The sequence below is a fragment of the Siphateles boraxobius genome, unplaced genomic scaffold, assembly GCF_051911475.1.
Source record: "Siphateles boraxobius isolate OS27281-9 unplaced genomic scaffold, OSU_SipBor_1 102, whole genome shotgun sequence".
NCBI lineage: Eukaryota > Metazoa > Chordata > Actinopteri > Cypriniformes > Leuciscidae > Siphateles > Siphateles boraxobius.
Window position 1 is genome coordinate 1,085,688 of NW_027508703.1, and position 15,254 is coordinate 1,100,941.

Below are 15,254 nucleotides of genomic sequence, written 5' to 3' on the forward strand. Positions count from 1 at the left end.
AACTTGATGTGCAAACTCCCGTAGAAGTACTATGCGCTAAAGATTACCGCATTTGCAGTGAACACTTTGACAAGGATGACTACACACACTCAACACAGCGGGGCCGTTTGAAGAAAAATGCCATTCCATGTACGAAGACTCGTCGCACATGATCAACGCTCCTCCCACCTGGACATTGTTTACCTTTTCCGGCTACAGCATGGGACTGCAGCGCGAGACTACTGTTCTGGTGAGAATGGTGACTTTCCCTGCTTCCCCCAGCGTTCCCAGGTGGGAAACGAACCTTGCAACATGGGGAATAATGTCCCAGTAAGTTGGAAATAGGAAGTCTTGTGAGAAGCGAGAACGAGCGAGACACACAAACTGCTTTACGGCAATTCAACATAAAAACACAAGCCATATGATACTGTGTATGATGTATTACCCACCTCGGTAGACATACTCCACATGATAAAGTTGGCCGGCTCCGTTAATAACAAATGCACATTAGCAGCGGTAGAAAGGGGGAGGAGGGGCCGCAAGAGAGTTTTTTTACGACAGTGTTGTGAAATATACGCCCCACAGCTGTAAGAGCTCGTTGACACAATATGCGACAACAAAAGTGAAAATCAGCGAAGAAATGGCTAGAGTTGCAGAGTTCCCTTTAAAGTCTGCTAAAAGGGGCATTGACAATGATTTAATATGAATATCTTGCTAAACATTTCCCTGCACTGATTAAATGTTGATGAAATGTAGGCTAACACTAGCCTGCAGCTAGCTAGCTTATTTCACTATGGACAACAGCTTAATACAACTCAAAGACTAAAGGCTAGTACCCACTTTTCTTGGTTAAAAACTGGGTTACAGATTGACACACTTTCATTTGTCTTTCCACTCTCTCTTTTGAAAACCAGACTTTCTTTTACTATGCAAATGCTACATTGTGGTTTCAGTGTTTCTGGCGCATTGCAACTAAACGCCGTCACTGATGAGTGCGCTAAGGCAGGACCAAACCATTTCATGCAGATACAGGGGGGTAGTCGCAATATGAACGTTTACTTTTTGGTCAATGGGGATATTTGACTTTTTTTCACCAAAATAAGTAAAATTAAAGACATCATTCATTTTATTATTATTTGAAATATACTCAATGATGATTGTTTATAAAGTGTATAATATAATAAAATTTTTAAATGGGTTTTACCTATTTGTTGGAATTGTCCTAAGTTTTCCCCCCTATACGGGCCCTTGCATACAGTACAAGTGACTGTGACAACAGAAAGCCGTAGCTTATAGCGGATGAAGTAGATGATGAGGGAGATTCAGAGGTGAAGGATGAATCAGGAGCCAGTCAGTGATGTAGAGATAAACACACTGAAAGTGAGAGAGAGAGAGAGAGAGAGTGAGAGAGAGAGAGAGAGAGAGAGAGAGAGAGGGAGAGAGAGAGAGAGAGAGAGAGAGAGAGAGAGAGAGAGAGAGAGAGAGAGAGAGAGAGAGAGAGAGAGAGAGGGAGAGAGAGAGAGAGACAGAGAGAGAGAGGGAGAGAGAGAGAGAGACAGAGAGGGGTTGAGGGGAGTGTTCAAACATATACCACCCTTTCCTCTCTTTCTATTAGTTCTGCCACAGAAATCTCACCTCACAGTACCCCAAACGTACAGCAAACTCTATCCCAGCTCTATTATACAGCAATCAAGCTTCTGGATTAAAGACCAGCGCTCGACTCTCACACACAGATTCCTGCACCGGCGATCAGGATGTGGATGCTGCTGCTCGGACTCCTGTCAGGATTACTGGCCTCATCCAGATCACAGTCTACCACAGGTGAGAGAAGTCGTCAGAGGGATCATGTCTCTGTATAATGACTATGAATGGAGCAGTGCTGTCTGAATACAGATACACAGCTCCTGAAGAGAGCAGGATATGCTGGGCAAACTTCAGCATTTACAGAGTAACCCAGCAGAGAGCCAGAAGAGTTTAGATGTTTAAAAACTGAGTCAAATAGAAAGATAGGCTAAATAAATGAGAGAGAAATATAATTGACTAGAATGTGTAATGTTGGTTCCAGATTACTCCTCACATGAAGCCTTTGACCATAATTTTTTGTGTTGTACCGCATATGCAGGAAACGAAACCTCACGCCCCCCGCAGAAAACTTATTTCGCAACACTCAGCGGTTACTGTGGTAACATTTTGTTCTAAAGTATATTACAACTTTGACAAGTTGACTTAAGTTGGATGGATAAATCTGTGCTTTGCTGCTGCGCTGTATTGTTTTATATCATTTATGTCTTTTTCACATCTTAAAGCACCTCTTATTTGCGACTGAACTGTTGAAATACCAATAAATACCTAAATGGAGAACCAAATAAAGTTAGTCATTCCCATAGTTTAACTTTGATCTCTCTCAATTTGTGTGGGGTTTTGAGGTGTTTTGTGTAAAAACTCAACGTGATAGTTGTCAAAGTAAGACGTGTGTGTGTGTGTGTGTGTGTGTGTGTGTGTGTGTGTGTGTGTGTGTGTGTGTGTGTGTGTGTGTGTGTGTGTGTGTGTGTGTGTGTGTGTGTGTGTGTGTGTGTGTGTGTGTGTGTGTGTGTGTGTGTTGCGGGAATGATGAGAAACTCTTTGTTGGTTGATTAGACATTCTACTGTGCAGCTGTAAATTTCAGCATTTCAAAAGAAAACCAGAGAGAGTCAGAGGAGTTTCAAAAGTATCAAAAGTGGATGAAAACGACTGTCCAGATTTTTCCTGGTGTAAATATCCTCCTGTTAGCATCTCTGTGTGTAGCAGAGAAGGATCGAGAGCTTGTTCTCAGCCCATCAAATGATTACTCATTTCTCTAGTCTTCCTAACAAGATAATTTATGTTTTTGCTAAAAACCTGCTAATAAGGACTAGAATAAAATGTTGTTTTCTTCTAAGTCATTCTTTCCCAATTAACAATGTTTTGAAATATGCCTACATTTTTTATCCAAAGTGACTTTCAGTGCATTAAGGTATACATTTTTTGTCAGCATGCGTTCCTTGAGAATTAAATCGTCTCAGTTACTATTGTAACCTTTATTCTCTGATGGAGGGAACAGAAACGTTGTGTTGAAAACCAACACTAGAGTTCGCTCTTGTGAGCCCTAGAAAAGTCCAATAGAATTCGCAAGTGAAATGTCCATGTCTGTCCACCCCTGGACATCTGGGTATAAACATCTGAGCCAGCGAGCTTCACTAATGCAGGTTTGTGCTGAGGAGCCAAGACAGCATCTCGACTAAGTCAGCGGCAATTCAGAATTGTGGCAGGAGAGACACAACATCTCTGTTCCCTTCATCAGGAAACAAGGGTTACAATAGTTACAGAGACTCCCCTTTCTGTTGGTCAGTTTCAACGTTGTGTCGAAAACCACCACTAGGGGTCCCTATACTAAAGCCACAACTACTGAGCTGCGTTATGGGCTCTAAGAGTGCAGCTGCTGGCAAGTACAAGTGCAACCTTCCAGTACACAGGAAGCGTAACCTCAAATCTATTCATTTTAGGAAATGTACCATTGCAATGGAAAAACGTCACTTCAGCTTTCTTGTTAATTAATTTAGAGTCTAATTACAGCTGAGCTCACCTTGTTGTTAACCCTGGGAAGTGTTCACCTTCACTACAGAGAAAGGAACACTACGGAGACCACATCGTACCCAAAGGGGAGGTTATTATGTGGAAAATACATCCTATGGACTTACCAATGGAAACTAATACTTAGGGAATAGTGCCCCACCTTCTAGGGGGAGAGACTACCAACCACACGGTAAACCCTCAGTTTGATAGGCCAAGAAGATGGCATCCACAATCCAGTGGACTATCCTTTGCTTGGAGAGAGCCTTCCCCTTCTGCTGTCCTCCAAAACAAACAAAGAGCTGATCTGATCTTCTAAAGCTCTGTGTGTGATCCAGGTAAATGTGCAAAAGTGTGCACTGAGCACAACAGAGATGCACTCCCCTGGAGACTTTTCCTTAGGGAACTCCTGCCCATAGAAATGGAAGGTCCATCCAAAGGCTGAATGTGATGTGTGACACGGCACCATGCCAATCAGGACTCGGCCATGAAGCCAATGCTGAAGCATATGCATCAACCCAGGCACCGTTATTCAGCAGTTCAGCACTGAACAAGCACGATCTTCTGAAAGACGTGTTGTCATTTAAACTGAGTTCAACTCAACATCGAGAAAAGAGATACTCTCCACAGGGGAGAGTTTACTCTTCTCCCAATTGATCTGAAGTCTTTATCAGGCTAGGTGCTCCAGGCCCATGTCCCTGTGTGCACACAACAACTCTCGAGAGTGAACTAGAAGAAGATAGTGGTCGAGGTAGTTGAGGATGCGAATGCCAAGGGCAGCCTATGCGACTTTGTTATGCTGGTTATTGAAATGCCTGTCCTTCGAAGGCAAACCGTAGAAATTATGTTTTATCAACAAAGTTCGGGAGGAACACATTCTAATTATCTATCCAATCATCACATCATTCCAATCATCACGTCATTCCAGTCAGCTGTCAACAATCAGTAATCAACATGTCTAGCTAAATGAGTGGAGGCCTATATATATATATATATATATATATATATATATATATATATATATATATATATACACAGGTGCTGCGCATATAATTAGAATATCATCAAAAACGTCTCAGGTTACTATTGTAACCATAGTTCCCTGAGAACAGGGAACGAGACGATGCGTCCATCGACGCCATGGGAACGCCCCCAGCGTGACTGCGTCTGAAGCATCTATGTCAACTAGTCCAATGGAAAGAATGAGCATCACGGGCGGGTGACGTCATGACCAGGATATGATAAAAGCACATCCGGTGCAAACCGGCATTAGCTTCGAAAATTGCTGAAGCAAGCCGATCACAGAGATGCAGGAAGTATGGCAGGGTGACGCATCGTCTCGTTCCCTGTTCTCAGGGAACTATGTTTACAATAGTAACCTGAGACGTTCCCTTACGAAGGGAACTCAACGATGCGTCCATCGACGCCATGGGAACGAGAATACCCAAAGCGCCAGAATTCCAAGTACCTGAGTGTCAGTCTGTTGTAACTAAGCACTAAGCACCTGAGAACCTGGGGCAGCATCCAGGTCTAAACTGTAAAATCTAACGAATGTGAGCGGAGAGGACCAGCCCGCCGCATCACAGACGTCCCGAAGAGAAACCCCATATAGTAAGGAGGAGGACAGAAAGCCTGCAGCACAATAGGCCTCGGAGTCGAGGTCGGCACCTTAGGGACGTATCCCTGTTTTGGATATAATAATGCCTTGACCATCCCCGGTGCAAACTCAAGGCAAGTGGGGGAAACCGAAAGGGCCTGAAGGTCTCCAACTCTCTTAAGGGACGAAATAGCTAGCAGAAAGATAGTCTTAAAGGTAAGAAACTTATCTGAAACCGAATCTAAGGGCTCGAATGGAGCCCTAGACAGGCCTTCTAGTACTATAGCAAGATCCCAAGCTGGCACCCTAGTGCGAGTTGCAGGCCTCAGCCTCAAAGTGCCACGAAGGAAACTTGTAACCAGGGGGTCTCGACCCAACGATGTACCCCCCACCAGGGCTTGGTAGGCCGCAATGGCCGCCACGTAGACTTGGACTTGAGCGTGGAAGGAAATAGGCCTGACGTAAAGCGCTCCTGCAGGAACTCGAGTACTGTGTTCACAGAACAGTTAACTGGATCCCACTGATGTCGGTGACACCACAAAGAGAAAACTCTCCATTTAAGCGCATATAGTTTCCTAGTAGCTGGGGCTCTGGAGCTTAGAATGGTCTCAGCAGCCTCGGCTGAAAGACCACTCTCTATGAGTTGGGCCCCCTCAGAGGCCAAACCCACAGGTTCCAAATCTCTGGTCGAGGGTGAAATATTGTGCCCCCGGCCTGAGACAGAAGGTCTCTCCTGATCGGGATCTCGAAGGGAGGACCGTCTAGGAGATGGATCAGGTCCGAAAACCAGATCCCACTTGGCCAGCGTGGTGCTACTAGCAGTAGGCTTATTCCATACCGGCGGACTTGCACCAGAACACCTGGGAGCAGAGCAACAGGGGGAAAGGCGTACAGACGTAGCCTCGGCCACGTCTGCACCATAGCATCCAGCCCCAGGGGGGCTGGGTGAGTAAGGGAGAACCACAGAGGACAGTGCGTCGTATCTTGAGACGCAAACAGATCCACTTCTGCTTGGCCATAAAACCCCCAGATTTTCTCCACCACCTCGGGGTGGAGTCTCCAGTCCCCTGGCCTCAGCTCCTGCCTCGACAGGATGTCTGCTCCTATATTCTGGAAACCAGGAATATACACTGCCCTCAGAGAGAGTACCTTCCCCAGAGACCACAGGAGGATCTGGTGCGCCAGTTTGCAAAGCGGACGCGAACGCAGGCCCCCCTGACGGTTCAGATAAGAGACCACTGATGTGTTGTCTGTTCGTACGAGCACATGATGGCCCCTCAGGTCTGGGAGGAACTGCCTCAACGCATTGAAGACAGCCATCATCTCCAGGCAATTTATGTGCCACGAGAGATGATGACTCTTCCACAGACCCTGAACCGAGCGGCCTTCCATTACCGCTCCCCAGCCGGTGAGGGAAGCATCTGTCGAGATAGTAAGTCGATGGCAAAGAGCTCCCAACACCGGACCCTGGGTTAAGAACCAGTGCTTCCTCCATATAACTAAGGCACGAAGGCAACGCCGCGTGACCTTGATCATACGAAGTGGGTTTCCCCTCGGGGAGAACCCTCTGGTCCTGAGCCACCACTGTAAAGGCCTCATGTACGGCAGGCCAAAAGGTATCACGTTGGACGCTGCTGCCAAAAGACCCAACAGTTTCTCGAACTGTTTTACAGTGCGTGACTGGCCTAGCTTCAGCTCTTTTGTGACTGACAGGATAGCAGCTACACGAACGGGCGATAGGGTGGCCCGCATCGTCACTGAATCCCATACCACACCAAGGAAAGTGGTTCTCTGTACTGGAGAAAGCACACTCTTCTTGGCATTGAGCCTCAACCCCAACATCTGCATATGAGCGAGAACGACACCTCGGTGCCGAACCGCCAACTGCTCTGATTCCGCTAGAATCAGCCAGTCGTCGATGTAGTTCAGAGTACGTATGCCCTGAAGCCTGAGAGGGGCTAAAGCTGCATCCACGCATTTCGTGAATGTGCGGGGTGATAAAGCTAGACCGAAAGGAAGAACCCGATATTGGTATTCTTTGCCCCCGAAAGAAAACCTTAGGAACTTCCTGTGCTGAGGGAGGATGGAGATATGGAAGTAGGCGTCCTTCAGATCTATCGTGACAAACCAGTCCTCGGATCTGATTTGAGTCACGATCTGTTTGAGTGTCAGCATCTTGAACTTCAGTTTCTGAACTGACCGATTTAACAGACGAAGATCTAAAATAGGACACAACCCTCCATCCTTTTTTGGAACAATGAAATAACGGCTGTAAAAACCCGACTCTCGGTCGGGTGAGTACACCTGTTCTATAGCTTCTTTCGCTAACAGGGCCTTTACCTCTTGCTCCATTACCAGAGCCTGCTCGGGATGCACCACTGTGGGCAACACCTCGTTGTAACGGGGAGGACGAGAACCAAACTGGATTCTGTATCCTTTCTCTACAATCTGCAGGACCCAACGAGAAATATTCGGCAGAAGCTTCCACGCTGCCGGAAAATTTACTAAGGGAACCAGCCTCTCGAGGCTGGTCTCTGGTGTTACTGAGACAGCTAATTCTGGAGCCTGAAACATCATGGCAGGAACTACCTGAACTGGCTGCTCTAAAGCCCCCCTCAGAGGGCGCGAAACTGATGCTGTGCCGCAGCATAGCATCAGCGACTCGCTGGAGACCGCTGCGCCCTGAAGCACCAAGGGTGGCAGGGTTGGCAGAACGGTCTCGTGAGGACCCCGAAATGGAACGGGCACCGTTTAATGAGGTGTACACCGCTCTACTTCGGTCGGGGCTGTCCTCACAGGCCTGACGCATGAACATCAGGACCTTTTTTTTTTTTGAGCCGAAGTCCTCTTCGCCTGAAGAACGGTCCTCAGATCCGGCTTCGACTTAGAAGACTTCGGTTGAGAGGGTTGCGTCTGTCTCCAGTGTCTATGTGGAGGTGCACGAGACGCAACACTCTCTTTCTGTTGTACATGATATGATGAGCTGGACGGCTGGGGCTGCTCACGCCCAGCAGCCCCAGGGGGCTGGACACGGCGAGGGATAAACTTTTTAAAAGCGTCAGCTTGCTTTTTAGACTCCTGAAATCTCTCGACGACCGCGTGGACTGCGTCGCCGAAGAGACCAGAAGGTTCAAGCGGAGTATCTAATAAAAAAGCTCGATCTTTTTCTTTAATCTCTGACAGATTTAACCATAAATGTCTCTCAGTAGCTACCAAGGCTGCCATAGACCGCCCAATTGCTCTGGCGGTCTCCTTAGTAGCCCTGAGAGAAAGATCGGTAGCCCGACGAAGTTCTCGAATATCGTCATGAGAAATTCCCTCACTACTATCCAGATCCCCCAGCAGGTCAGCTTGATAAGCCTGAAGCACTGCCATTGTATGCAGACATGCTCCAGCTTGACCTGCTGCCGTATAAGCTTTGCCCACTAAAACCGAGGTGGCTTTAAGCGGTCAAGTGGGCAAAGCCGAGGCTTTCAGGGACGATGCGGGACCAGGCGAAAGATAGCTGGCTAAATTCTGTTCCGCCTGGGGCATCGCCTCATAACCATACTCTTTTAGCCCTCTTATTCTCGAATAAGTGTTAACTTGAGGGCTAAAAAGTCGTGAAGAGTAAGGTTTATTCCACGATTTCGATATTTCATTATGAAGATCGGGAAAAAAGGGAAGCACTCGTGGTGGAGATAATGTAGTGGAAGATAAAAAAGCGCTCATCTAATTTACTTTTAGGACGAGCGCCTTTATTCTCAGATGGCCATTCAATATTTAATTTCTCTACAGCCCGTGACATAACATCCACCAGCTCATCATATGCTGGGGAAATAAATTGTGAATCCCTTTCCCCCATGTGTGTGCTTTCACTCTCCATACTCATAACATCGACCTCCTCGGAGGAAGAGCATTGAAGTAATGGAGGGCTCTCTCCCCGGGCGGAAGAAACCGCAGTGCGTGCTTCCGACACCGGGGGGAGAGCGCTGGATCTTCCGGATAAGGAAGGAGAAAAGGCCTGCGGACCCGTCTCCAACCCCTCCGAAAGATCCTTTTGCGATCCCCAGGAATGCATTCTCCGCGCCGCCTCGGCAGACGCGGGTCCTGATCCCTGAGGATCGCGAGCCTGCCCACTCTTTTCATCAAAGAGTGACAGGCGAGAGCGGAGCATGCGGAGCGGTAGCATTTCACAGTGTTGACACTCAGCCTCCTCGAAGGCTGAGACCGCATGCTCCACTCCCAAACAAATGACACAAAGCTCGTGTGTGTCCTCACCCGTTAAATAACGCGGGCAGGGAGAAACACACTGCTTGTACACTTGTTTCGCCATAACGTTTCCGAATAAATTGCAACAGACAACAATAAATAGACAGAGACAGTATAACACAGATCGCTTGCTGAGGCAACAGAAGCTAATGCCGGTTTGCACCGGATGTGCTTTTATCATATCCTGGTCATGACGTCACCCGCCCGTGACGCTAATTTTTTCCATTGGACTAGTTGACATAGATGCTTCAGACGCAGTCACGCTGGGGGCGTTCCCATGGCGTCGATGGACGCATCGTTGAGTTCCCTTCGTAAGGGAAGTTGATTTAAGTAATTCCATTCAAAAAGTGAAATTTAGATATTATATTCATTCATTACACACAGACAGATATATTTCAAATGTTTATTTCTTTTAATTGTGATGATTAAAACTGACAGCTAATGAAAATCCCAAATTTTGCCGCCCGCCTGCCATATACCACACACGCCTCTGCAGTAAATGTCATCTTTTGTGTGTTCCAGGCAGGCAATGGTTAGTTTCAATAAAAACTGATAAAATGTAAATATTTTTTAATATTGTATTTGAAGAAATGTTATTTCCACAACTTTTTTAAAAGTGCATTCATATACTATTCTTTGCAACAGCAAATCATTTCAAACTTTATGCAGGCCTAATTGAGAATACTTTTAAAATCACTGAACATCAGTAAGCCTAACCACAAGTCAACAAAACATGCTTAACATGTGTAATGCAACGAGTAGCAATGTTTCGCCAATGTTATGGGGTTTGCCTGCCTTCGCTATACGTGACACAATAAGATGCTTCTGTCGCCTTCATGTTCATAGTGCCAAACAACTATATTATTATTTTTTGTGACTGCAAATCATCACGCTTCCTCTCTAAAAACTCAACTGGCTTGTTCACTAAATTTGTGTGCTTAGTTTCAATGTGACACCGAAGTTTGCATGGTCTCATGCTATCATTTGCTAGCACCTCCTTGCAGATCACACACTGCGGCAGAGGTGCAGCCTCGGACCCCGACTACTCAGGATCATATTTCCTACGTTTTTTGATGGGTCCTGTCTCATCCCTTAATGCTGATTTTTGTTGACTTGGGACAAGGAAACAATGCATTTTAAAGCTAATACAGGCTTTACACACAATTACCGATATCGAGGGCTAAATTCCTGGGTCTGAACTTTGTTATGGCATCTTTTTATGAATAAAGGCCAGTATCACTGATATTAATATAGCTACTGATATCTCCATGAAAATTATTTTCCCCAAAAATTAAAACATTTATTAGGCTTCCAAAAATATAACAACTTTTAATTTAAGTTAACTTAAAACAATCCTCACTTAAACCCATAATAAATGTCATATTTACTTGTAGGCTACCTATCCTGTCTAACAGGTATGAAATATACAGAAATTGAATAAAGTTATAAAACAGTTTGCACTGCATAAATTATAAATGAAATATAGATTAATCCTTATTAAAGCTACAAGCCTTCTTTAGTCATGAGCAGTGAGTAATTTTCTCTGTTCCCTTTGTTCTTGGTTAACTTTACTGACAGAGAGAATGAGTGCCGCTATCACTTTAAGATCTGCCGCATCTCATTCTCTCACTACTCTTTACTTCTATTTAAGATTTTATTTAACTCATTTAAGACTGTTCTTGTGAGGATACTCGACAAAACGGACATTTTGGCATACATGAGTGGATTAATGTTCGTTCAAGCGCGAAAGAGAACTCGATACTGGCGTGCGTTTTTCTGTGTCTGTGTGTGTGTCTGTGTGAGTGTCAGAAGGACATTCACTGATAGCGCGTTCTCTTTTCGTCTTGTCGCGAATGAATGGTTTAAAAGCATTTGCGTGAATAAGAGCGTGATCATATACAAACATGTATCGCATGCGTTGCCGGAATACTTTAAGCCCTGCGATATTAATAGAGCTGCATAGAGAGTTATTTTTCTTCGCATGTCGTGCCTCCCCTGTGGCTCTTGGGCGCCCCCCAGGGGAGGTGCGCCTCACCTATTGAAAACCGCTGGTGTAGGCGATCAGTACAGTGATTGACATGACCAAGGAAAACTTTAGAATCGGCTGCAGGGCGGGATTTCCACTGAAGTGGTTTGGGGGGAAAAATCACGCCTCTGATAGTGGCCTTCAGCTCTTCTGCATTGTTGGGTCTGGCGTATCGCATCTTCCTCTTCACAATACCCCATAGATTTTCTATAGGGTTAAGGTCAGGCGAGTTTGCTGGCCAATTAAGAACAGGGATACCATGGTCCTTAAACTTCAGGTACTGGTAGCTTTGGCACTGTGTGCAGGTGCCAAGTCCTGTTGGAAAGTCGGTCAGCAGCAGGAAGCATGAAGTGCTCTAAAACTTCCTGGTAGACGGCTGTGTTGACCTTGGACCTCAGAAAACACAGTGGACCAACACCAGCAGATGACATGGCACCCCAAACCATCACTGACTGTGGAAACTTTACAGTGGACTTCTAGCAACATGGATTCTATGCCTCTCCTCTCTTCCTCCAGACTCTGGGTCTTTGATTTCCAAAGGAAATACGTTCCAAAAGAATTACGTTCATCAGAGAACATAATTTTGGACCAGTCAGCAGCAGTCCAGTCCTTTTTGTCTTTAGACGCTTCTGAAGGTGTCTCTTGTTCAAGAGTGGCTTGACACAAGGAATGCGACAGCTGAAACCCATGTCTTGCATACGTCTGTGCGTATGTGGTTCTTGAAGCACTGACTCCAGCTGCAGTCCACTCTTTGTGAATCTCCCCCACATTTTTGAATGGGTTTTGTTTCACAATCCTCTCCAGGGTGCGGTTATCCCTAATGCTTGTACACTTTTTTCTTCCACATCTTTTCCTTCCCTTCGCCTCTCTATTAATGTGCTTGGACACAGAGCTCTGTGAACAGCCAGCTTCTTTAGCAATGACCTTTTGTCAGTTTTGTCAGTGCCACAGACTGATCGACTCCATGCCACGCCACATTGCTGCAGTAATTCAGGCAAAAGGAGCCCCAACTAAGTATTGAGTGCTGTACATGCTCATACTTTTCATGTTCATAATTTTCAGTTGGCCAACATTTCTAAAAATCCTTTTTTTGTATTGGTCTTAAGTAATATTCTAATTTTCGAAGATACTGAATTTGGGATTTTCATTAGTTGTCCGTTTTAATCATCACAATTAAATGAAATAAACATTTGAAATATATCAGTCTGTGTGTAATGAATGAATATAATATCTAAATTTCACTTTTTGAATGGAACTACAGAAATAAATCAACTTTTTGATGATATTCTAATTATATGACCGGCACCTGTATGTATATATATATATATATATATATATATAGACAATTGACTCACTTATGTTCCTCGACAGTTTTCAGCAACCCTCCACCACCCCGTCTCCTCACACTCTCCTGGTTACTTTCCCAACCAGAAATTCAGGGGGAATACTCTGTGTTCGGGCCAAAATATCGAGCTCGGATCCCTCTCCTCGGACAGCACGCCAAATACTTTACTCTATCTGATTATTTTTAAGTGTGAACGCGTGAAACATCTTATGCCGAGGAAGGATTGAGACAGTAAGTGTCCTTCAGGTCTATTTCAGTGAAGTGTACCTGAGGCAGGGTTTCGTGGCCGGGAGACTTTGTGTCCATTGATTTTCATGATGCAAAATGTGCTGAAGCGCTTGGTTCCGGGGGTCCACTGTGGAAGAGGTCGTTGACGGGTGAGGAAGCTTGGCCTCGTCGTGGCTCGTCACGCCTACCTAATCCTGAGAGCGGACCTGGTGCAACAGAACGTGAGGAGGCGAAGCGTCTGTGTCCATACATGCTCTGTTACCAGTGTTCAATGCCATGGGTACAGTGTGTGTGTGACCCAGGAAAAGAAGAAATTGCTCTTTTGCTGACATTGTGGTAGCCCTATGCCTGGGGGCGTCTGGCCATAGTAAATAAATGTGACCCGTCACAGAAACCAGGGACACAAGTCGGCAGCACAACTTTCGAGCAAAATGAGAAAGAAGAGTTTTTTTTCAAAATTGGTGATTTTCAATTTTTTGGAGAATCTGTTAATTGAAATCACGAAGAAGCCTCTCCATGTTTGAGATAGCAGTATTGGTATATTTAAAAGCTTACATTTTGAGGTTGAAATCGGCTTGTTTTCGGAGATTCTAGTATGCAGTAGGGGCGTGGCGTGTCATTGTCTGTGTGTATATCCATACTGAATAACCCGGCGCTTTTGCCCCCGCCCTCCAAGTCAACCACATGGCTACTTATTATGCTGTGCTCTGGCCAGCTCTCTCTGATATCAAAATTCAATGAAGATGGATGCCGCAAAGATTGTTGCAGACGAGATGAACCGTCTGGCAGTTACACCGAAAATGTTTTCGCCGCACTTCGTGGGCTCGGGAAACTGAACCGGAGGTATGGGCGCAGCGCGCTCGCCCTCAGTGCTTCAATACGGCGGCTCGGCTCGCTGACAGCGGTGGCTGGCTGTTTCATATGTGACGGAGAATCGAAATAGAGGATGCAGTTAAGACATTTGCTGCTGCGATGAAGGCCTGCCGTGCGTGTTTCTGAAATGTAAGTTAAGCTTCATTTGCTCTTTAGTCGTTATTTAAGATGCTGAACCTGCTAATGATATAATGTGCTTGCGGACATTTCATTTGTGTGTGTATACGCACATAAGAAAGTGGTGTAAAGAGATTTGCAACAGTAATTTGAGGAGGTGAAATGTGATTATTTGGAAAATTGCAGAAATGACTGCTTAAAGAAAAATGCCAGCAGGCATTTGCCTCCTACATAAACTTTAATATTGTTGACATTTTGGGCACACGAGCGTTGCGTACTATTTGCGCTATATGTAGGCCTATGGCTTATTGGTCTTTGTTTGTTGTTGTTGGTTTTGCGTTATATGTATATGGCATATTGGTCTTTGTGTGTTGTTGCTGGTTTTGCGTTATACTGTATGTATATGGCATATTGGCCTTTGTGTGTTGTTGCTGGTTTTGCGTTATATGCAGGCTATATGGCATATTGGTCTTTGTGTGTTGTTGCTGGTTTTGCGTTATATGCACATGGAGGAGCTTTAAAGGGGGTATGGCTTATCTAAATGAGATGTAAATGAGCCCTATTGTCACCCCCAGCAGCAGAGACAGGTGAGAACTGCACAATCTTTTAGAGCTCGTTTTCTCCTCTTTGAGCTTTTTTAAGTGCCTACTTTAAAATGGCCACAACTTCTCCAAATATTATCAGATTTCCACATGTTACACATCGTTGGAAAGCTTGGATATTACACTCTCAGAATCTATGAATAACTCAAAATGCCCCAGAACCGACTTGTGTCCCTAGTTTCCGTGACTGGTCACAAATGCTCTTTTTCCATCCCTCCAGCAGGAGAAAGGCTTGTGCCCAATCCTGGGGCGATCAGATCAGGTCAGGTCCGTTTTGAAGCCTTACTTTTGAAGCCAATTCTATTGGCTTGTAGGGTCTGGACCAATCAGACACACACTAATTATGCATATTCACTATATTTAATGAATATAAAGGTCTATGAAACTCTCCCCCAAAACTAACCTCACAAATGAAGTTACTTTGTCAGCCGGGTGTCCGGTTACAGAACACTTTAAGACTGATAACAGACTTTACGACCTCAAAGGAATGTGGCCACATGCGCCACATGCTTAAGAGAGAGAGACCATCTTTAATTAAATAAACTTTGCGGTGTTACTCTGATCTATGAAGGAACATGCCTCACAGAAACTGTGATGATTTACTGTCTCGTGTACTATTAGGTATAACAACATGGTATGTTTGATTG

General features: G+C 45.2%; 1 protein-coding gene across 1 annotated transcript in view; it reads left to right on the top strand.

Moving 5' to 3' along the window:
* The first annotated feature begins 1,511 nt into the window (after nucleotides 1-1,511).
* The window catches only part of LOC143752291 (uncharacterized), a 50,439-nt gene continuing 36,696 nt past the window's right edge, over nucleotides 1,512-15,254 (top strand). Inside the window, exon 1 of the mRNA XM_077245423.1 lies at nucleotides 1,512-1,800. Within this exon, the coding sequence (XP_077101538.1) occupies nucleotides 1,734-1,800 (67 nt within the window). The 5' untranslated portion in view covers nucleotides 1,512-1,733. The remainder of the gene's footprint in view (nucleotides 1,801-15,254) is intronic.